Here is a 22635-nt window from a genome sequence, read left to right as displayed (position 1 = left end):
TATTTGGTCGCTCCTGCATTGGATGCATATATGTTTACCAGAGTTATATTCTCTTGTATCTATCCTTTTAGTATTAAGTGGCCTTTCTTCTCTCTTGTTATGGCCTTCACTTTGAGGTCTATTTTGTAAGATATAAGTATTGCTACCCCAGTTTTTTTTTTTTTTTCATTTCCATTTTTCTGAAAAATATTTTTCCATCCCTTCACTTACAGACTGTTTGAGTCCCTTGTTCTGAGGTGGGTCTCTTGTAGACAGCATAAAAATGGGTCATTTTTTAAAATCCATTCAGCCACTCTATGTCTTTTGATTGGAACATTTAGTCCATTTACGTTTTAGGTTATTGATAGGTACTTTTGTTTGTAGCCATTTTTATTCTTTATGCCTGTGTTCCTTCTTACCTTTCTATTTCTTTTTACAATAGCTTCTCTAGCATTTCTTGCATTGCTGGCTTGGTAGTGATAAATCCCCTTAGTTTTTTGTTTGTTTGCAAAGCTCCTGATTTCTCCTTCAATTTTGAATGATAGCCTTGCTGGATAGAGTATACTTGGATTCAGTCCCTTGCTTTGCATCACTTTGTATACTTCATTCCATTCCCTTCTGGCCTGATGTGTTTCTGTTGAGAAATCATTTATTATTTCTAATGGGAGATCCTTAGTAGGTAACTCTCTCTCTCTCTTGCAGTCTTTAAGATTCTCTCTTAGTCATTTATGTTTGCCATTGTAATTACGACGTGCCTTGGTCTGGGTCTTTTTGGGTTCATCTTGTTTGGGACTCTGTGCCTATGTGACTTTTTCTTCCCCAAATCAGTAAGTTTTCTGTCATTATTTCTTCAAATAGATTTTATAATCCTTGGTCCTCTTCTTGTCCTTCTGGCACCCTTATTATACATGTTACTTTGTTTCATGTTGTCCCAATGATCCCTTAGGCTCTCCTCTTGCTTTCTAATTTTTTTCTCCAATTGCTGTTCAGATTGGGTGTGTTTTTCTGCCCTGTCTTCAACTCACTAATTCGGCCCTCCGCTTCTTCTAGTCTACTGTTCAACCTCCCATTGTGTTTTTTATTGTAGCTATATCATTCTTGATTTCCGCTTGATTCTTACATAAGTTGATTTTCTCAGCCATTCGGTTTATGAACTCTATGACCCTTCCTCTGAATTATTTTTTCTGACATATTGCACGCCGCCATTTCATTTAGTTCCTTTTCTGGCGATACCTCCTTCTTTGAGGGTTGCCTCCCCATTTTTGCTCTCACCGAAGGGTCCAGGTGCTGGGTCACACAGGGCCTGTGGCTACAACGGTGGGTCAGTGGGAGGGTTGCACACCCTGAGAGTCACCGGAGAGCCCAGGCACTGAAGGCTAACCTTCTTACATCACCTAATAATCTCTCATTGCAGGCAGCCCCAGGAAGGACATGACCTCAGACAAGGAAGCTCTCTGTGGCTGAAAGATGTCTGCTGGATACACCTCAGCAGCTGAGCAGCAAGTCTTTCTTTGTTGGAGTTCTGGCAGTGCATCACCATGTCTACCACAAGTTTCACACGGTATAGATTTCTGGTTGAAGAGTGTGGTTTTTTTCCTCAGTATTTTAAAGATACTATCATACTGTCTTCTGGTTTTCATAGTTGTTGTTGAAGACTCTGCTGTCATTGTAACTGTTGGTCTTTTATAATGATCTGTCCTCTCTTTGAGACTGATTTCAAGACTTTTGTCCTTGGCATTATACAGTTTCATCGAAGTGTACATTTCTGTTTATTTATCCTGCTAGGTGTATATAATGCCTCCTTGATCTGCAGATTCAAGTGTCTAGCAGTTTTGGAAAATTTGTGGCCATTATGTCTTTAAATACTGTCTCTCCTACATAATAAACACCATTATAATAACTACTGGTATAGAAGGGAACTATGCAGCTATTCCAGAAAATAGCCTCTAGCCCAAGCATCCAACATGAACTGGCCATCAGTTTATTTTTTTATTAGTCCTAGGAAGTTAACTTCTAACCTAGTAAGCCAGCTAATCTTAAAGTCAGTTATTTTGAGCATAACTGGTATGTTATTGCACTCTCTAATATCTCAAGGCACTTAAGTCTCACCTCCTGGTTCTACCTCTGGTAGAAAGGTATTTCAATTGGGCCAAGAACAAATTAGAGTCCTCAGAAATGATAAATAAGCCATTGTCCAATAGATGGACATTTTGTAGTAGGAAAAGGATTGGGTGAAAACTCTAATAATCCTCTTCCTCTTTTTTCCCTTGCTAATGTGTCCCTTGCATTGGAAGGGCTAGTAGAATTAGGAAGAGGCCTGGAAGAAAAGAAGCATGGAAAAGGCTGCCTTATGAAGGCTCAGTTTTAAGCCTTAGGGGAGAAAAGTAATTTTCAGATCATCACTCACTATCTCCGATTATGGTGCAATTAAGGCTCAGATAGGGCCAAGACCAGAAGTAGACCTAGGACAAAAATTTATAAAGCAGACAATCTGGCCTTTCTCTTGCTAAAAGGGGCAAGAGGAACTCCTCTAGACAGACAGATACACAGACACACACCTTTGAAATAAATAGCACTGTATGCAGCTAGTCAAGGATTTGGACTTCACAATTTTAGCTACCATTCTCTTTCCATCAGATATGCAAAATATACTATAATGTTCACATAGGAACATGTATTTGCATGCAATGCTATACATGCTTTATTTGTGGCAAATTTAAGACCTCACTTATTTTTATTTTTCCATAGTTACCCTTAGGGATTAATGTGCTATATTTTATTTGAGGATAAAGATGATACAACATTTAAGAAATTGTTAAAGTAATTGTCTGGTCACTTTTTATTATTTATTTATTTTATTATTATTATTTTTTAGTCTGGTCACTTTTAAACCTTAGGACTTCAGCAAATTTTTTTTCTACCCAATTTAAAAAGACATACTTTAAGTTGGCAATGAAGAATATTCTTTGGGCCTGTGTGGTGTGGCTCAGTGGTTGAACGACAACCCAGGAACCAAAAGGTCCCCAGTTCAATTCCCAGTCAGAGCACATGCCCAGGCTGCAAGCTTGATCCCCAGAGTGGGGGGCAAGCAGGAGGCAGCTGATCGATGTTTCCACCTCTCTATCCCTTCCTCTTGCTCTCAAATCAATAAAAACATATTTTAAAAAAGAATATTAATTAGAAGTGCTGGAAAAATAAATGTACTCTCCAAAATTAATCTTTGTATACTTACTAAATAACTTTGTAGTTTTAGCTGTAGTATAACCAATATCATATTCTTTAAGGTGTTTTTACTAGGTTTCTCCATATTTTTTAAAGAAACAGAGGTAAAACCCCATAAAATAATTGTGCTTTAGTCACAGAATAAATAAACTTCCATATTTATTTTCTTCTACTAGACTATAAACTCCTGTAGGATAGGAGCTGTATCTTATTCACTCCTGCTTTCTCAGCAATTGTCAATATTCCATAATGGTAGATATATAATAAATGGCTGTTGCATTAATAGATTAATTTTATAAAGAAAGAAAAAAATCTGTTTGAGAAAAGTTTCTAGATTCATTTGATATTAGACCTGAGAAGAACCTTAGAGATTATTCAGTTCAACCCCCTAATTTTAGAGATAAATAAACTTTAGAGTGACTAGTCTAAAGACAAAGCTAGTTAGGGATACAGCCAGGACTAGGTTGCATCTCCCAAATACTCCTCCTATGTTTTTTGGGTAAGAGGTGTAAAGTGGTGGTAAGAATGTAAGCTTTGGAATCAGAAAGATAATTCATATCCCAGCTCTCACTTAATGTTTGAATTTGAATAAGTTGTATAATTAAGAGACTCCATTTCTACATTTGAAAAATTGAGTACAATTTAACTTACTAGGCTATAGTGAAAATTAAGGGAGATAATGTATATAAATTTGCTGAGTACAGAACATGGTACATAGTAAATACTTAATAACTAGAAGCCTCTATGATTATTACATTATTTTGCTTCTATTTTACTATTCCCATAAACTACTGAAATTATTTCCTTTAATTTGTGCAGTAATGACTACAAAACAATTGGAAAAAAGATTTATTGGCAAATTTTTATTATAGTGATGTACTAGAATTTATTTTTATTTTTTATTGTAGCAATATAATAGTACTAGACTGTACTGAATATTTTTAATACCATTATGCAAATAGTGTAAAACAATGATCCTCAAAAATAGTAGTAAGAATGAAACTGACAATTCATATGGGACAGAAAAAAATGGCACAGACAGGCCATCAACTATTAAATTTTCAAAGATTATATAGAATAATGCCTGCTGTAGATCAGGATTGACAAACTACAGCATGTAGACCAAATCTGATGCAATTGTTTTTGTAAAATCAAACTTTATTGGAACAATTCCATTTGTTTACATATTGTTTATGATTACTTCTGTATTATATCAGCAGAGTTGAATAGCTACAGCAAAAACCATATGCAGGCAAAGCCTAAAATATTTACTATATGACCTTTGACAAACTTTTCTGTGCCCTGCTGCAGATCATGGCAAGTACATTGAAAATATTTTTTCTAAAATGTGTAAACCATTTGTACACCCCAGATACATTTGCAACTAAGATTTAAAATTCAACTTATAACTTAGGCTTTTCTGTTAAACAGAGGTCAGAATAATAGTAACTTGTATGTTTTAATGTATTTATCCAACAGTGCCATTTCACAGCATTTTACAACCTGTACATAATGGTATTAATAGTTTTCTATAAATTTCTTTAATGTTCTTTTATAATACAATATTTTCCTATAAAATGAGATTTAGAATATTTTTTCAGGGATTTCTTACTCTTTTTCCCTATTATAGACACTAAACAATTTTGAGGAAAAATTAATTTGGTACTAGGAAGTCACAGGCAGGATATTTACCATTTAAATATTAGTAGTGCTACATATTTATACAGAAATATTCACTGTCCCTAATGTTGGAAGTGTAAAATATACCTATTTCCCCCAGGGTCCTTACATAAACAATGATGATTCCTTTTGAAATTGCCTGGTAAAGAGAAACATCATTACCAGAAGTTGAAGCTAATATCACGGTTAAATTTGACGTTATTCTGCTAGTTTTGTATTTTTCTGAATCAAGACTCGATAAACAACAGATGGGTTGCCTTGTGTGGCTGAAAGACTACAAATAATGATTTTTGTTTGTTTTCTATAAAAATATATATTTTTTAGAATTCTCCAAATGGTTCTAATGTGAACTCCATAGTCTTAGCTAAGTTGCTTGTATTACAGTAACACATTTCTACTACTGAAACATAGGGTCTAGTATCAAAATTTATTGGGATATATAGCATTGCATTAGATGTATGAAAGAGGTGAAAAAAATGAAGGGGCACTTTAGGAAAGAATATGTGCACTTTTGAAAGTAAATATTTAAACAAAAAAATTATGATTCTAGTTCAGAATATAGGGTTAATATATTCCTTCCTCAAGCTTCAAGAAATATGTAGTTATGGCAATAAAATACTGAAATTTTCCTTTCTGTAAGGCACTCTAGTAAGAGGTTTAAATTTATTATCTCCTTTAATCTTCATAGCCACCCAAGAGGTAACAATTTCAAATGTTACAAATTACTATATGTAACATATAATTTCCTGCATTTTACATGAGGAAACCAGGCTCAGAATGTTAGAGACAGGACATAAACCTAGCCTGTCTGCCTTTGAATACCATGTATGTATGTATGTATGTATGTATGTATGTATGTGTATTTTAGAGAGGGAGGGAAGAAGGGAGGGAGGGAGGGAGGAAGGGAGGGAGGGAGAGAGAAGGAGGGAGGGAGAAGAAGGGAGGGAGGGAGAAGGAGGGAGGGAGAGAGGGGGTAAGAGAAAAGGAGGGAGAGAAACATTGATGTGAGAGAGAAACATCCATCAACCGTCTCCTGTACACACCCCAACAGGGGATTGAACCTGAAACCCAGGCATGTGCCCTGACTGGGAATAAAACCCACGACCCTTTGGTGTAAGGGATGATGCTCCAACAAACTGTGCCACAGTGACCAGGGCTAAAGCCCATGTTTTTTTTTAACCAATACTATGTATATTATATTGAAATGCTTTTCTAGAAATAACAACCTTTGAGGCTTGTAACTTTCATAAAATGCTTTGAGCCTCTTAAAAGGCAATAAATAGAGGAAATTATTTTTAAAGAAAAAACTGCAACAAAACACCGAAGTACCTAGAAAATTACTAATGTTAAAATAGTATATCAGATGGAAGTATATTCTAGGAATAAACTGTACTGATTTTAAATAGTAAAATAGATATTCTGATAACTAGGGCTAATTTCATAATTCTGGGTTTAGGCATTAAATATTGCTTGTTCAAGTATTATTTAATACACATTTTAAAAAAGTGTTCTTGCTAGAATTAGTTAGTATAAAGTATTTTTAAAATATTTTTATTGATTTTAGAGAGGAAGGGAGAGGGAGAGAATCATCAATGATGAGAGAGAATCATTGATCCGCTGCCTCCTGTACGCTCCCCACTGGGGATCAAGCCTGCAACCCGGGCATATGCCCTTGACCGGAATCTAATCTGGGACCCTTCAGTCCGCAGGCCATTGCTCTATCCACTGAGCCAAACCAGCCAGAGCTAGTATAAGTATTTTAAAATCTAAGCAATAAATTTCTATTTATAGCAAGGATATTATTTTAAATATTTTTAACTCCTTTATACAATCCCATTTTTCTTCAAATTATGGACTTAAATTCATGCCATTTGCATTAAACACAACTGACATTTTGAAACATGTGATCAACTACTTCCCAAACTGATTTTTCAAATATTTGAAACCTGCAGTAATATAAGAAATGACTATAAAGCAACCTCTATAAGCAAAATATTCAAATATTATTCTTTAAGTCACCTAGCAGGCTACTCTAAAGAAAACATCATTGCTCAATACATTTTAAAACATCTCAGAGCCTGCTAAGTATTCTTTTAGGCAAGCTCAGAGATAGTAAGTCTGTTCAATTATGTGTGGATATTATTTCAAATAGGAATTTAATACCTCTGGTACTCAATTCACAAGTCTATGTAAGATTCTTCTCAGTGAAATTGTGAATGAAAACTAGTACTAAAATTCTAATATCAAAATGTTAAAAAACCAAAGTAGGACAAATATATGATATCACTTAAATGAGGTACCCAGAGTAGTACAGGCATACCTCATTTTATTGCACTGCTTTATTGCACTTTACAGATAATGCGTTTTTCACAAATGGAAGGAAAGACCCTTCACCTGCAAAAAGATTATTACTATTTGAAGGCCCAGGTTAGCATTTTTTTGCAATAAATAAATAAATTTTTCATTAAGGTATGTATATATTTTTTATACACAATGCTACTGCACACTTTATAGTATAGTGTAAAAGTAATTTTTATATGCACAGGTAAACCAAAAAATTCCTGTGATACTTGCAGTGGTCTGGTCTGGAAATGAACCTGCAATATCTCCGAGGTATGCCTGTAGTCAAATTCATAGACACATTAAGTAATGATGGCTGCCAGGGGCTGGGAGGCAGGTAGGAAAGGGGAGTTATTGATTAATGGGTAAAGTTTCAGTTTAGAAATATGAAAAAATTTCTGGAGATGGATGGTGCTGATAGCTGCACAAAATGTAAATGTACTTTATGCCACAGAACTGTACACTTAAAAATGATAAATTTTGTTACTATTTCTGGGGGGATATTTTACCACAGTTCAAAAGAAAAAGAAAAAGAACCCTAGATGACTGGCTCTATAATTTGTCAGTAGGCTCTAGTTTGGGTGGGCTATACTTAGCTGACCCCTCAGTTAATGTTACTCTATGGCATGTCATATTTCTTTCTGCTTTAACTTCCTCCCTTTAGAGTGGCAAGAATGAAGCCATACTATCAATATCATAAGGTTGTTGTAGGTATCAAATAAAATCACAGATTTACTCACAATGAACTTTATACAAATAAGAACAGTTCATATTTACAACACTATCTTTTTTGAACAAGTCAGATTTAACTCAATATCTGTTACTTAAGAAGGAAAAGCAAGAGTCACAAGGGAGTTCATGGAATTCATACACAGAATAAAGCTTTAATCATACTTGCACTAATCTTCCAAAACAACCTCTGAACTTTTATGCTGAAGAAAAAGTTAATACTAATTCTGGGAAAGAAAAATACTGCAGGGAATAAAAATGCAAGTATGGAATATCAATCTATGAGGTGTTAATGTGAAAAGCACCCTCTTCCATTAGGATTGGGAAAACTTTTCTATGAAGGAAGAAAGGCCAGAGATTTTCCCAACTTGAATGAATAAAAGGTTCTACAAAATAGAACCAGAGTCATAGAAGCATCAAACAGACCGTCCAACCTATGAAGGAACGTGGGGAGTGAGGGGGTAAGAGATCAACCAAAGGACTTGTGTGCATGCATATGAGCAAAACCAATGGACACAGAAATGGGGAGGAGGAGGGCACATGCTAGGGGATGGAAGCAGCTGAGGAGAGGTCAATGGGGGTAAAAGGAGACTTAAGAAGTACTTTAAACAATAAAGAATTTAAATTTTAAAAAATACACAAATTGTAAATAACTTAGCTACAGATAATCTTTAAAAAAATAAATAAAATAAATAAAGTTGTTTGGAGCTACCAGGTAAGTATGAAAAACTGAATGAGTGACCAACATCCTATCTAATAATAGACAAATATGCAAATTGACCATACCTCCGACACACCCACAAGCCACACCCACCATCCAATCAGAGCGAGTATGCAAATTAACCCAAACCAAGATGGCTACAGCCACAGAGAGCAAGGTTTCCTAGGTAACAGAGGAAGCCAAGCTTTCCGCCTGCCCTTGCCAGGCCTAAGCCTCCACTCAAGCTACAAAGTTTCAATTATAGAAGGTAAACAAATTTAAACAAATGGCGGCAGAATGGAGCTTGAGAGAGCAGGCCAGGGTTGCCGCCAGCAACAGGGGAAGCAAAGCTTTCTGCACACCCTGGCCGGGCTCACCCGCTTAAGGCAACAAAGTTTCAATTATAACCCCAACACAAATGGCTGCCGGCCTCGGAGGGCCCCAGGCTTGGCTCTGCTCCAGGCTACAAAGTTTCAATTGTAGAAGGAAAATAAATTCCAGCTACCAGGGCCTCTGCTTGGGTTGTCAGGGGGCGTGGCTGGCCTGCAAACCACCACAGGCCCCTTGCTCAGGCCACCCCACACCCCAAGGGAACCCCCACCTGATCCGGGACGCCCTTCAGGGCAAACCAGCTGGCCCCCACCCCTATACCAGGCCTCTATCCTATCTAATAAAAGAGTAATATGCAGATTGCTCATCACTGCAACACACAATATAGCTGCCCCCATGTGGTCAAAGATCCTGCCCCCATGTGGACACAAGATGGCCACCACAGATGGCCAGCAGGAGAGGGCAGTTGGGAGGCACCCGGCCTGCAAGGGAGGGCAGTTGAGAAGGATCAGGCCTGCAAGGGAGGGCAGTTGAGAGGGACCAGGCCTGCAAGGGAGGGCAGTTGGAGGTGATCAACCCTGAAGGAGAGGGCAGTTAGGAGTGACCAGGCCGGCAGAGGAGGGAAGTTGGGGGCAAACAGGCTGGCAGCAGAGTGGTTAGGGGGTGATCAGGCTGGCAGGCAGAAGCGGTTAGGGGCAATCAGGAAGGCAGGCAAGCAAGCAGTTGGGAGCCAGCAGTCCTGGATTGTGAGAGGGATGTCCCATATTGGAGAGGGTGCAGACTGGCTGAGGGACAACCCCCCTCCGTGCACGAATTTCGTGCACTGGGCCTCTAGTGGTTAATAATAGTTTCTTGGCCATAGCTGGTTTGGCTCAGTGGATAGAGCATCGGCCTGAGGACAAAAGGGTCCCGAGTTTGATTCTAGGTTAGGGCATATGCCCGGGTTGTGGGCTTGATCCCCAGTGGGGGACGTGAAGGAGGCAGCCAATCAATGATTCTCTCTCATCATTGATTTTTCTATCTTTCCCTCTCCCTTCCTCTCTGAAATCAATAAAAAAATATATATTTTAAGAAATAATATTTTTTGGTTAAATTTTAAATAATAAAAACACTTAAAAAACCAGGAAATAGTTACAATGCATGAGTTGAATTTTCAAGTATCTAGAAAAACAAAGTATAGTTTACCACTGAACAACACAGGTTTGAACTGAGTGGGTCCATTTATATGCAGATTTCTTACAATAAATATACAGCCAGCCCTCTGTATCCCTGAGTTTCACAACTGAGTTTTATAACCGTAGACTTAACCAACTGCTAACTGTATGTATGCATTGTTTTGGGGGAGTCAAAAGTCATATGAAGGTTTTCAACTGTGTGGGGGCTGGCACCCCTAACCTCCACATTGTTCAAGCGTCAACTGTAATTCTAAAGAAAAGCAGCAGGCAGAAAGTAAGGTAAGAACAGAAATAACTGAATTAAAATTATAATCCTCTGGTAAGATTGATCAAGGGAGAAAAAAATTAGAACATACATTAGGAACCAAAATAGGAAATAGTAACAATTTTCAAAATTGAAACATGTGAATAACCTAATACCAATTTATTTGAAATATTTTTCTAGAAAACTATAAATTCTCAAAAATGCCTCAAGAAGAAATAAGACCTGAATAAAACATTACTATTAAAGAAATTGAAATGGTAGTTTAAAAAACCTAGTGATTCCCAAAACGTCTCTCACCTTACTTCTACAATACTATGACAGAATTTTTACAGGATATACTAACCCTTTCAAAGAGCAGAGAACCCTAGTTATTATGGAAACTGTTTCAGAGAAACAAACCTCACTTTATGAAGCTATTATAATCTCAACACCCAAACTAGACAGGGACAGTACAGAAAAGTAACAATTATCATCATCTATCTCATTTATGAGTGTACAGTTGTCTCCCCTTATCTGTGGTTTCACTTACCTGTAGAGCCACAGTCCAAAAATATGAAATAGAAAATTCCAGAAATAAACAATTTATAAATTTTAAATGACACACTGTTCTGAGTAGCATGATAAAATCTAGCACTGTCCTGCTCCTGCCTGCCCAGGACATGAATCATTCTTTTGTCCAGCATCTCCACACTATATAATACCTGCCCTTTAGTCACTCAATAGCCATCTTGGTTATCAGATCAACTATCTCAGTATCACAGTGTTTGTGTTCAAGTAGCTCTTATTTTACTTAATAATGGCCCCAATGGGCCAGAGTAGTGATGCTGACAATTCAGATGTGCCTAAGAGAAGATGTAAAGTACTTTCTTTCCATGAAAAGTTGAATAATTGTTATAATTATTCTATTTTATTAGTAGTTATTATCATTAATCTCTTACTGATACCAACTTATAAATTAAACTTTATCATAGACTAGAGGCCCGGTGCACAAATTTGTGCATGGGTGGGGGTTCCTTGGCCTGGCCTGCGATCGGGGCCGATCAGGGCTGATCGGGGCGGCCTGGGGAGGCTGGCTGTGGGAGCACACTGACCACCAGGGGGAAGCTCCTGCATTGAGCGTCTGCCCTCTGGTGGTCAGTGCGCATCATGGCAACCGGTCATAAAGGTCACTTAGGCTTTTATATATATAGATGTGTATTTAGAGGGGAAAACATAGTATATACAGGGTTCAGAACTATCTGTGGTTTCAAACCTCCACTGGAGTCTTGGAATGTATCCCCTGTGGATAATGGGGGACTACTATAGATGCAAAAATTTTAAATAAAACATAAGAACTGGAAAACAAGTAAGAGACAAAGCTATCCTTATTTTCAAACAATAGAATTTCTACAAAGAATATCTAAGAGAATCTAAACACAATTAGAACTAATAAAAGTTCACAGGGATGCTCAATATAAGATCAACACACAAAAATCAATCAATGGCATTCTTGTACACCAGCGATAACCAATTTAAAATGTAACAGAGAAAATATCTTATTCACAACTGCAACAAAAACAAGGTACCCAGAAATGAATGAACATATAAACAAAAAGATATGAAAAACTCAGTATACAAAAATGGCAATTTCCCCCGGATTCATTTAAAATAAAAAACAAGTTCAATCCCAACAGTGTTTTTTTATGAATAAATTGCTGGTAAAAATCACACAGAAAAGTGCCAAGATGGCTACAATAATTTTGAAGAAGAAGGTAGGGGTAATGTGGAACTGACACAAGGTCATAAAAACCAATAAAACGAAAGAGTCTAAAAATGAGACTTGTATATGACAGAGGTTGCATTACAATTCAGAAGGGCTATGTGATAAATGGTGCAGAAAGCATATTGCTTATTCATATGGAAAAATAAAATCATGTTACAACACAAAAACAAACATATTTCAAGGGATTAGAGATATAATAAAAAATTCAAATTTTAGCCCTAGCTGGTTTGGCTCAGTGGATAGAGCATCAACATGTGGACTGAAGGGTGGTAGGTTCGATTCTGGTCAAGGACATGTACCTTGGTTGCAAGCTTAATCCCCAGTCCTGTTCAGGGCACATGTAGAAGGCAACTAATCTCTCACATAGATGTTTCTTTCTCTCTGTCTCTCTCCCTCCCTACCACTCTCTCTAAAGATCCATGGAAAAATATCCTTAGGTGAAGAATAACAAAACAGAAAAAATTTCAAATTTTAAAACTGCTAGAAAAAATATAGCAGACCACATTTATGACTTTAGAAACAGGAAAGGATTTTTTTAAAACACAAAATGCAAAGAAAACACAAGTTAAAAGACAAGCTACAGAGCAGGATAAGATATCTGCAATAAAAATAAATGGCAAAGAATTAATGTCAAGAATATTTAAACTATAACAACAAAAGGCAAATACCCAACAGAGCTATGGACAAAGGTTACAAATAGGCAAATCACAGAAGAGAAACCCAATAAACATACAAAAACACGCTCAACCTCATCAAACTCATACTGTACTGAGTGTAAAATTAAAATAACTACTTGAGTTGAAGATGTCTTATAATGCAACAATTTCACATTTTGGTGTATATCCCATGGAAATTCTTATTCATGTACAAGGAAGACAGGTATTACAAAAATATTCATTGCAAAATGGATAACAAAAAATCCCAAAAAACAAAAAAACCTGGAAACTATATGCCCAGAATATAGTTTCAGAATAATGAGTGAATAAATTGCAGTATATTTCTACATTAGACTACTAGAGTTAAAATAAACACATATCAACATTTATATTCTTAAAAAGATAAAGTTGAGTGAAAAAGCAACCTACAGATTTACCTCATTCATATGAATTTTTAAAACTTGCAAAACAGCAAGTTTTATAGATACATATCCAGCCACAATATAAAAATATTAGGAAGAGCCCTAGCTGTTTTTTTTCTCAGTGATTAGAGCATCAGCCCGAGCACTGAAGGGTCCTGGGTTCGATTCCGGTCAAGGGCATGTACCTTGGTTGCAGGCTTGATCCCTGGTCCCATTCAGGGCACGTGCAGGAGGCAACCACTCTCACATCTATATTTCTCTCTGTCTCTCCCCCTCTCTTCCACATTCTCTAAAAGTCAATGAAAAAAAAAATCTTCAAGTGAGGATTAATAAATATATATATTTACATATATATATTAGGAAAAATGATAAATATCACATTTATGAGAAGGGTTACCTCTGGGAAGGGAGAAGGAAGGGGAATGGGAATATGAAAGGGAACGGAAAGGTTCATCAATTTTGTCTTTAATAATAGCCAGCCAGCCAGCCAGATAGATAAAATGTAATATTAAATTTCAACATTATGAGTACATGGGTGTTTGTTATTTTCTATACCTCTATATAGTTAAAATATTAACATAATCTTCCTTAAAAGGAAACATTAAAGAAAAATAAACTACAATATTAACATAAATACGTATCAAAAACAGATGTATAGCATAATATTTACATACTATCCTATATAATGAAAGCCTAATATGCTAAGTGCCCAGTCATCCGTTCAACCAATCAAAGCATAATATGCTAATGATACGCTAAGGCTGCTCAACCGCTCGCACTGACCACAGAGGCAGGAAGTCGATCCGTTGACTAGTTGCTATGATGTGCACTGACCACCAGGGGGCAGACAGTCATTGGGACATTCCCTGAGGGCTCCCGGACTGCGAGAGGGTGCAGGCCGAGCTGAGGGGACCTCCCCACGCCCCCAAGTGCACAAATTTTGTGCACCGGGCCTCTAGTATAGTATAAAACAAAAGTTTTTCATAGCTACATTCACATTGGTAATTGTATAGACTTTCATGGGAATGACACTCCAAATTCAGGATGATGGTTAAGTCTGGGCAGGGAATAAGAGACATAGGACTGGGTAAAGGTACCCAGGAAGTTTCAGTCAAATTTGTAGTATGATTTCTCTGAAAAGTCTAAAGCAAATATGGTTTGCTAAAGCTTAGTACTGGATGGCTTAAAAAACCTATTATTTATATATATGAATGTATGTAAATAGCAAGAGCAGCAACAAAAAATGAAGAAAATGAACAATAAAACTAACATTTGAGCACTTATATAGTAGGTACTTTTCTAAGTGTCTGCATGTATGTTAAAAACAAACCTAGGAGATAAATTCTATTACTATTTATATCTAATACTATTACTATTAGATTCTATTATTCATTTTACAGATGGGGAACTGAAGCAGAGAGGAGTGAAGCTGGTCTAAGGTTATAAAGCTAATAAATAATGAAAGTAACCAAGAAGTCAGGATTCCTGCTTCAGAGTTTACAGCTTAATAACTATGCTATTGTTATTATATCATTCTCTATTCTTTTCAGTATGTTGGAAATACAACATTTCTGTAAGTTGGAAAAAGAATTTTAACCTATGACTACAAAGGAATGTACTGTATGTGCGCGCACATACACACACATATATCTGTGTAGCTTAAACTGTTTCTGAAGATGCTAAAAGAATTCTAGAAATGTCTTAAAAATAGCAGCATCCCAACTACTCTAATTTACATATTTGAGGTTTGGGTTTTTAAAAAATATATATTTTTACTGATTTCAGAGAGCAAGGGAGAGCAAAAGAGAGATAGAAACATCAATGATGAGAGAGAATCATTGATTGGCTGCCTCCTGCACGATCCCCACTGGGGATCGAGCCTGCAACCTGAGCATGTGCCCTTGACCGAAATTGAACCTGGGACCCTTCATTCTGCAGGCCAGCACTCTATCCACTAAGCCATACCGGCCAGGGCAAGGTTTGGTATTTTTTAGATCATTTTTTCATAGTTAAACTTTGTTTTTTTAATAACCCTAAGATAATATATATTTGGAATCTTAGATAACTTATATGGGGAAGCATATGATGTAATTCGATCACCTTCTTCTCTCATTGGGGGCAAAATTAGATTATTTTCAGGACTGAAAATTCATATTAAGAGTTGTTAAGTAATTCTGTTAAGAAATATAATACAATTTCAATTAGTCATTCTTTCGGTCTCTTTGAGTTTTTTAAAAGCTAGTAGCTAATATTTATACAATAAAAATGTAATTTTGTATAGAACTATTTACACAACAAAATAAAAGGGGAATTGGCATTTTAATTCATCAAATATTTATGAGCTTTGACTATGTACTAATCACACATTCCTTATTCCCAGTACCACTGTTACCATTTTTGTTGTTGTTGTTGTTAATCCTCACCCAAGGATATCTTACCATTGACTTTTAGAGAGAGTGCAGGGGAGTGGGAGAGATAGAAACATCAATGTGAGAGAGACACATAGACTGATTGCCTCCTGCGCGTGTACTGACTGAGACCAAGGATCAAGCCTAAAACCAAGGTACATACCCTTGACCAGACTCAAACCCGGGACTCTTCAGTACAAGGGCCAACATGCTATCCACTGAGCCAAACTGGTTAGGACCGTTACTATTTCTTATGTCTCTTCTCAATCTATACACCCACATTCTCAATGGTATTATCTACTAACCTACAGAATATGCATTAAAAATATGATAACACAAAAAATATGAAAGCAAAAGAATTTCTTGCTTTCAAAGAGTTCACCATCTAGCAGGAGAAATAGACAAGTAAAATACGTAAGTACTTTAAGAAAGACATTTAAAAGGTATTAGAGAAACATAAGGGTTGGGATAGATTGAAAGGTGGCTGGTGCACTTCTGAGAATAGGAAACCTGGAACATGATGAACAGGAGATAACTTTCAAGAAAACTTGTCTTAAAAGGAAGAAGAGAGGGTAATAGCTAGTGGCATAGTTCCAGAGAAGGTTTTAAGATGAGAGAAATACTTAGCATCAACTCCTCTGAATTACTTTCCTTGTTCCACTTCTCTCCTAGGACCTAAAACCCAGATGAGTGTGAGCAAGTTACTATACATTTCTAAGCCTCAAAGGAGACAGATGCTTAAGAACTTTATAGAGGGAACCTGAAAATGATCTCTAAAATTCTATGATTCTATTATTATGATTATCTAATCTCTTTAAACTAAAAAGTAAATCACAAAATATTCAGTATGCAAAAGAGAAAACAGACCAACTAAGAAATGAACTGGTTTGTACAACTGAATTCTAAAAAACAATTAATTCCTATTTTGAACATCAGTAAAATTTCTACAAAAAGACGGTACCTTTTTACCAGAGTTGGTAAAGTGCTTCTTCCCCTCAAACCTGCAGTTTTAAAGAATCAACAAGCAACTATTTTGTAATAACAGACGTAAATTGCTTCAAAGCCCATACCTTAAAGTGGTAAAAGTCATATTTCAAAAGGAAGATGTTTATAGAAACACATGTATGCCATTCTTATTACAATATATTTGTTCATTATGTTCTGCTTTAAAACTTTAATATACAAGTTGAAGGTTCATGAAGTTTTTTAAAGCCCCAGCTAAGATTAGCTCTTCATAGTAATATGCCTTCTTTTCACTATTACACAAAATTTAGAACAAGGTTTCCCTTACCTGATATGGACATGGAATGTGATATTCTCTGCAGCGTTCTTGTATCCATGTTGTTTCCCAGATGCCACGGTAAGCTTGCTCATAAAAATAGCATCCAATTACAACCAAGAGTGGTACCAGATAAAGAATGCTGAAAACACCAATCCGGATCATAAACTTCACCAATTTATCTTGGTTCTCCTTTTCTAATGGAATCTCAATTCGAACTCTGTTTAGGGATATAATGCCAGCTAAAAGGAGTGAAACCCCAACTACCACATATAGGCAGAGGGGTGCAAGAACAAAGTATCTCAATGCATCAACATCGTAGAGGCCAACAAAACACACGCCACTGATATTGTCACCTTCAATTTTATTCATCGCTAAAAGGATGATAGTTAGAGTTCCAGGGATGCCCCATGCACTGGCGTGAAACAGCAATGCTTTCTTCTCAATAGCTTCACTACCCCACTTTGGCACAGCTGCCAAGAACCATGTGATGGTAAGAATTACCCACCAAACGCTGCCAGCCATAGTAAAAAAATAAAGTACCATAAAAAGCATGGTACAAGCTTTATTATGAGATCCTTGTGTCACTGTGGAAGCCTTATACTGTGCAGGGCTAGATGCATTGCAGGCTACTCGGTCCTCAAGCAAAAACCCAATGAAGAAAATTAATGATACCATCATGTAGCAGACTGCATAAAATATAATAGGTCTTTCAGGATAACGAAATCTTGTGACATCAATCAAAAAAGTTAAAAAAGTAAACAACGTGGCAGAGAGGCAAATGATTGAGATCAATCCTATGAAATATCGAGCAAATGAAAGTTCTTCTCTCCTAAAGTACATATTTGGACAAGGAGGTGAACAATCACGCACGTGCAAAAAAGAATAACCAAGATCAGGATCAATTTTCAACTCCCGGGGACACCAAAAACCATAGTCCCTCTGCACTGCCACTGGGGCTCCTTCAGTAGGATCTCCAGCTAAATTCAGATCCACAAGTCGAGGGTATGGCTCATCACAATCTGGGAACCTATAAAATACAAGATGAGAACCATTTTACTTACTGGGAAATCACTGCCACTTAACAATTTGGATTTCCAAAATTAGCACCTGTGACCTTACTATTTATCCTTATGTACGTAGAGCACATTACAATAAGTAGAAATAAACGGTAACATATTCTGTTTGGTTCACAGAACTAGATTTTCCATAGTTGACCAAAAATGATAATGTTTCACACTTAATTTTGTCTTGGCTTTAAAAACAGTACTCTTGCCGGTTTCATGGGTTCGATTCCCAGTCAAGGGCATATACTAAGGTTGCAAGTTCCTTAGCCCTGGTAGGGGCTTGAACAGGAGGCAGCCAATTGATGTGTCTCTCTTGTGTCGATATGTCTGTCTGTCTGTCTGTCTGTCTGTCTCTCTCTCTCTCTCTCCCTGCCATCTCCCTCTCAGTCTCTCTAGAATTCTTGGGTGAGGATTAAAACAACAACGAAAACAGTATTCTTTCTTAAAATGGTCAAGCATAGCCATCCAAAAAAGGTATATGCCCAGCCAACATGGCTCAGTGGTTTAGTATTACTGGTTAATTCCTGATCTGGGCACATGCCTGGGTTGCAGGCTCAATCCCCAGTGTGGGGCGTGCAGTGGGCAACTGATCGATGACTTTCTCTCATCACTGATGTTTCTCTCTCTCTCTTCCTCTCCCTTCCTCTCTGAAATCAATAAAAAAGATATATATTTTAAAAGGTATATATAAAAACTATTTAGAACACAGTTTAGAGCATTTAAAAATATAAACATATATATAAAACAAGTAAAATAAATAAATATAAGTATATAGTTCCAACAGAATAGAAGCTAGAAGTTAGTTTGGTCTAACTACAGTATAGTCTTCAATTTACCCTATATTCACATAGAACTTACTTAAACATAAGAGTTAAAAATATTCCCTAAATGCATGTTCCAAGGTATTTTGAGTTAGATTAACATTAAAAATCCTTATAAGTGGCTTATATACTAGTTTATATGCATCAAATAGTTTCCAAGGAACTATCACTTATATTTGCCAAATGCATGCATAACCTTATGCTGTAGTGGATTAATCTTTTATTTTTTGATACAAACCATTTTCTTCACAGGGGTTGGAATTAGAAAGCTAAAGATTTTAGTGTTTTCCCCTCATTTTACAGTCATTCTCTGCTTATCATATTGGTTAATTAAAGGCCTCCTAAGGTCTCTAATTTCAACTATTTCCTTCCTACCATCCCTAATTTCTCTCCAATCCATTGCATTCTCTAATCCAGTTATTCTCAAACTTTAAAGTGCATGAGAAAACTTAAGATCCTTTTAAAATGTAAATTCTGTCCCCACCACCACAAATCATATTACAATATACTCTTTTGTTAGGGCCCAAGAAATCTGCATTTTAACAATTTTCCAGATCCACAAACTTGAGAGTGTCATAGCCTCAGGACAGAGAAAATAGGGCAGACATACATACATGACTAACAGTACCATTCTTATGACCTTCCTGCATCTTCAATTTTCTTGCCAGTAGCAGTTGCTAAGTCCTCAGACTCTTACTAACTAAATGTTTACTAGTTTATATGCATCAAATAGTTTCCAAGGAACTATCATTTATATTGTTTGACAAATGCATGCATAACCTTATGCTGTAGTGTATTAATCTTTTATTTTTTGATACAAACCATTTTCTTCACAGGGCTTGGAATTATAAAGACAGAAACTTACTGCATTCAGGCATTTATTGGAATCCTGAAGTATGCCAGGGGTTTAACATAAACAGACAAAAGAACAGGATCTCTATCCTTCAGTCTAAAAGGAGCTACATACTGGTAAAGACAACACAAAAGACAGCAGTGTGATACATGAAGCAATCAAAATCTATATAAAGTATAAAATGATATAGAGAAGGATTAATTAGGAGAAGAGGTTATAAAAGACTTCACAGGGTAAGTCTCTGAACATAAAATTTTGAATCAGTATTTGCCAGTATTGGAAGTAAGCCAAACAGTGTTCTAGCAAGAAATGCAAACAAAAGCATACAGATGTGAACAGGGTGTGTTTAGTACTACTGGAGCATGAGGTGTGCATGACTTGTGACAGGGATGAGATTGGAGAGGTAAGCATGTTGCAGAAGAGTGTGTGTGTGTGTGTGTGTGTGTGTGTGTGTGTGTGTGTACGAAACTGATAAAATTTAAAACCATGTAAAGTAATACTATGTATTTTTATGGATGTATTTGTATATATCTAACTGCCAATTCAACACATACCTGCCCTTCACTCAAAACCAAACTCTTGATTTTCACTCCTTAGATTTCTCCATCTCCATAAACGATAATTTCATTCTAGCTGCCTAGGCCAAAAGCTTTGGGGTCATCTTCTCTCTCATTTACACTTCAGAATCTACCAGCAAATCCTGTCATTCTACTTAGTGATATTCCAGAATCTGACCACTTCTCTTTTTCTCCACTGCTGCCCCCCAGTTTGACATCAGTGCCTCATCCCTGGACTTCCAATTAATCTCCACTTCCACACAGCAGCCACTCCTGTGCTCATGATCATGTTTCTTCTGTTCAAAATCCTCTAATGGCTTCCCTTCTCAGAGACAAATTCAAATTCCTATTAGAGCTACAAAACTACCTCCCCAGTACTTTTTTGATCTTATTTAATCTTTCCGTTCTTCCTCCCTCACTTAGCTCCAGCCTCTTTGATCTCTTTGTTCTCTGAATATGCCAAGCATTCTTTCACTTCAGAACCTTTGAACTTGTTCCTCTGTTTCTTCTGCCTGGAGTATTCTTTCCTAGATATCTGTATTTGTTCTCGCACTTTACTTAGGTCCCTGTTCCAATGCCTCCTTATCAAAAAGGCCTTCCCCAATGCCTCCACAGACAACAGAGCTTCTACTTCCCTGTATCGTATCACTATCACCTAACTCCACTCTTTTTTAAAATTTATCTTTATTGTTGAAAGTATTTTTCCCCCATTGACCCTCATCAACTTGTGCCCCCACCCCCAGGCCTTCACCACCACACTACTGTCTATATCCATGGGTTATGCATATATGCATATAAATTCTTTGGTTAATCTGTTCTCACCCACCCAACCACCCTGCCTTCCCTCTGAGATTCATCAGTCTGTTCCATACTTCTATGTCTCTGATCTCTACTCTTTCTTAATAGCATTTGTTGACATTATCTATTTATCTCCCACCACTAGAATTTTAGCTCCATAAGAAAAGAGATGTTTTGTTTACTGTTCATCTTCAACACAGAATAGTGCCCACACACAGAGCACATCCACTTACTATTTGTTAAATTAATTATTGTTGAATAAATATATTCATATAACCCTACCCCAAGTAATTAGAAAGGTGACTAAGAGCAGTGTGGAAGACAGAAGGAGCTGGGCAAAAATGGGGACAGAGATACCAGTTGAGCCAGAACTGAAACAATTTAAGGCAGTGAGAATGTGACAGCTATGAAATTAGTTAGATACAGCAATGGGATTTATAACTGATTAAATGTGGAAGTTAAGGTCAATAAAGTTGGAAGATGACTTCTAGGCAATAAAAAAATAATCTAGGAATAAAGTAAATTTGGACATGTTGAAACTGAGTTATCTGAGACAAAATCAGGCCAGCATTTCCAATGGCTCTGGATATGCAGACCTAGAATTTTGTAGGAAGACATCAAAGCTACAAGATTTAGATTTAATAGTCATCAGTATATGAATAAAAGTTCAAATCAGTAAGATGATATTATCTGGGAAAAGCACGTAGAATCAAAGAGAAAAGGAAAAGAACTCTGAGAAGCACCAGTATTTAATAGTCAGAAAGCAGTAAAGGATCCAATAAAGAAAATTGAGAAGGATTGGTCCGAGATGTAACAGACTACAGCAGTACACATATAATGGCCTAACTGGTTTTCAGGAGAGGACAGGTTGAGGTTAAGGGGAATAAGGGTCAAATACAGAATAAAAGTGAAATACGGGTTTGAAATGAATTATATAGATTTAGCTTAGGTGCTTAGGGGGATGAACACAAATTTCCCTACTAGCCAAAGACAAACAGCAAATAGAATTGCTATGGTTTGAATCATTAAATAATAGCACAGGTGCCCTAACCGGTTTGGCTCAGTGGATAGAGCATCGGCCTGCGGACTGAAGGGTCCCAGGTTTGATTCCAGTCAAAGGCATGTACCTTGATTGCGGGCACATCCCCAGTAGATGGTGTGTAGGAGGCAGCTGATCAATGTTTCTCTCTCATTGATGTTTCTAACTCTCTATTCCTCTCCCTTCCTCTCTGTAAAAAATCAATAAAATATATTTAAAAAAATAATAGCACAGGTAATTTATAAGACATTGGTTGAATCAATCAGTTTGGGGATCTGAGCAAATATAGTGGAAGAAATAAACTAAAAATGCTAGCAAACGTGTTATTTCAAGTGATGGACCACAAAGCTTAAACTAAGTAAGGAAATAATTACGATCAGGAATGGGTCTATTGGGAGAGTAAAAAAAAAAACCACAAAAGTCTAGGGGTGTCCATGAAGCAAAGATGGGTACAGTAGAAACAAAAATATGAGAGATGTGGAAGAATGAAGAGTTGTTATGAAAGATCAGCCTGCCAGGATTTAAGCTTTCAGAGTTAGGCAATCCCAGGCAA

General features: G+C 36.7%; 1 protein-coding gene and 1 long non-coding RNA gene across 5 annotated transcripts in view; one reads left to right on the top strand and one right to left on the bottom strand.

Annotated features, from left to right (window-relative positions):
- Positions 1-22635, bottom strand: part of FZD3 (frizzled class receptor 3) — a 79408-nt gene that overhangs the window by 30579 nt on the left and 26194 nt on the right. For all 4 annotated transcript variants that reach the window (XM_008150746.3, XM_054717608.1, XM_054717609.1 and 1 more), the window contains one exon: positions 16960-17977. In XM_008150746.3, the coding sequence (XP_008148968.1) occupies positions 16960-17977 (1018 nt within the window). The remainder of the gene's footprint in view (positions 1-16959; positions 17978-22635) is intronic.
- Positions 1-22635, top strand: part of LOC114234832 (uncharacterized) — a 69698-nt gene that overhangs the window by 44041 nt on the left and 3022 nt on the right. The window contains exon 3 of the long non-coding RNA XR_003621022.2: positions 1394-1540. This is a non-coding gene — a long non-coding RNA (uncharacterized LOC114234832). The remainder of the gene's footprint in view (positions 1-1393; positions 1541-22635) is intronic.

The sequence above is a fragment of the Eptesicus fuscus genome, chromosome 6 (assembly GCF_027574615.1).
Source record: "Eptesicus fuscus isolate TK198812 chromosome 6, DD_ASM_mEF_20220401, whole genome shotgun sequence".
Classification (NCBI taxonomy): domain Eukaryota; kingdom Metazoa; phylum Chordata; class Mammalia; order Chiroptera; family Vespertilionidae; genus Eptesicus; species Eptesicus fuscus.
This window is presented reverse-complemented; position numbering and strand designations above follow the sequence as displayed.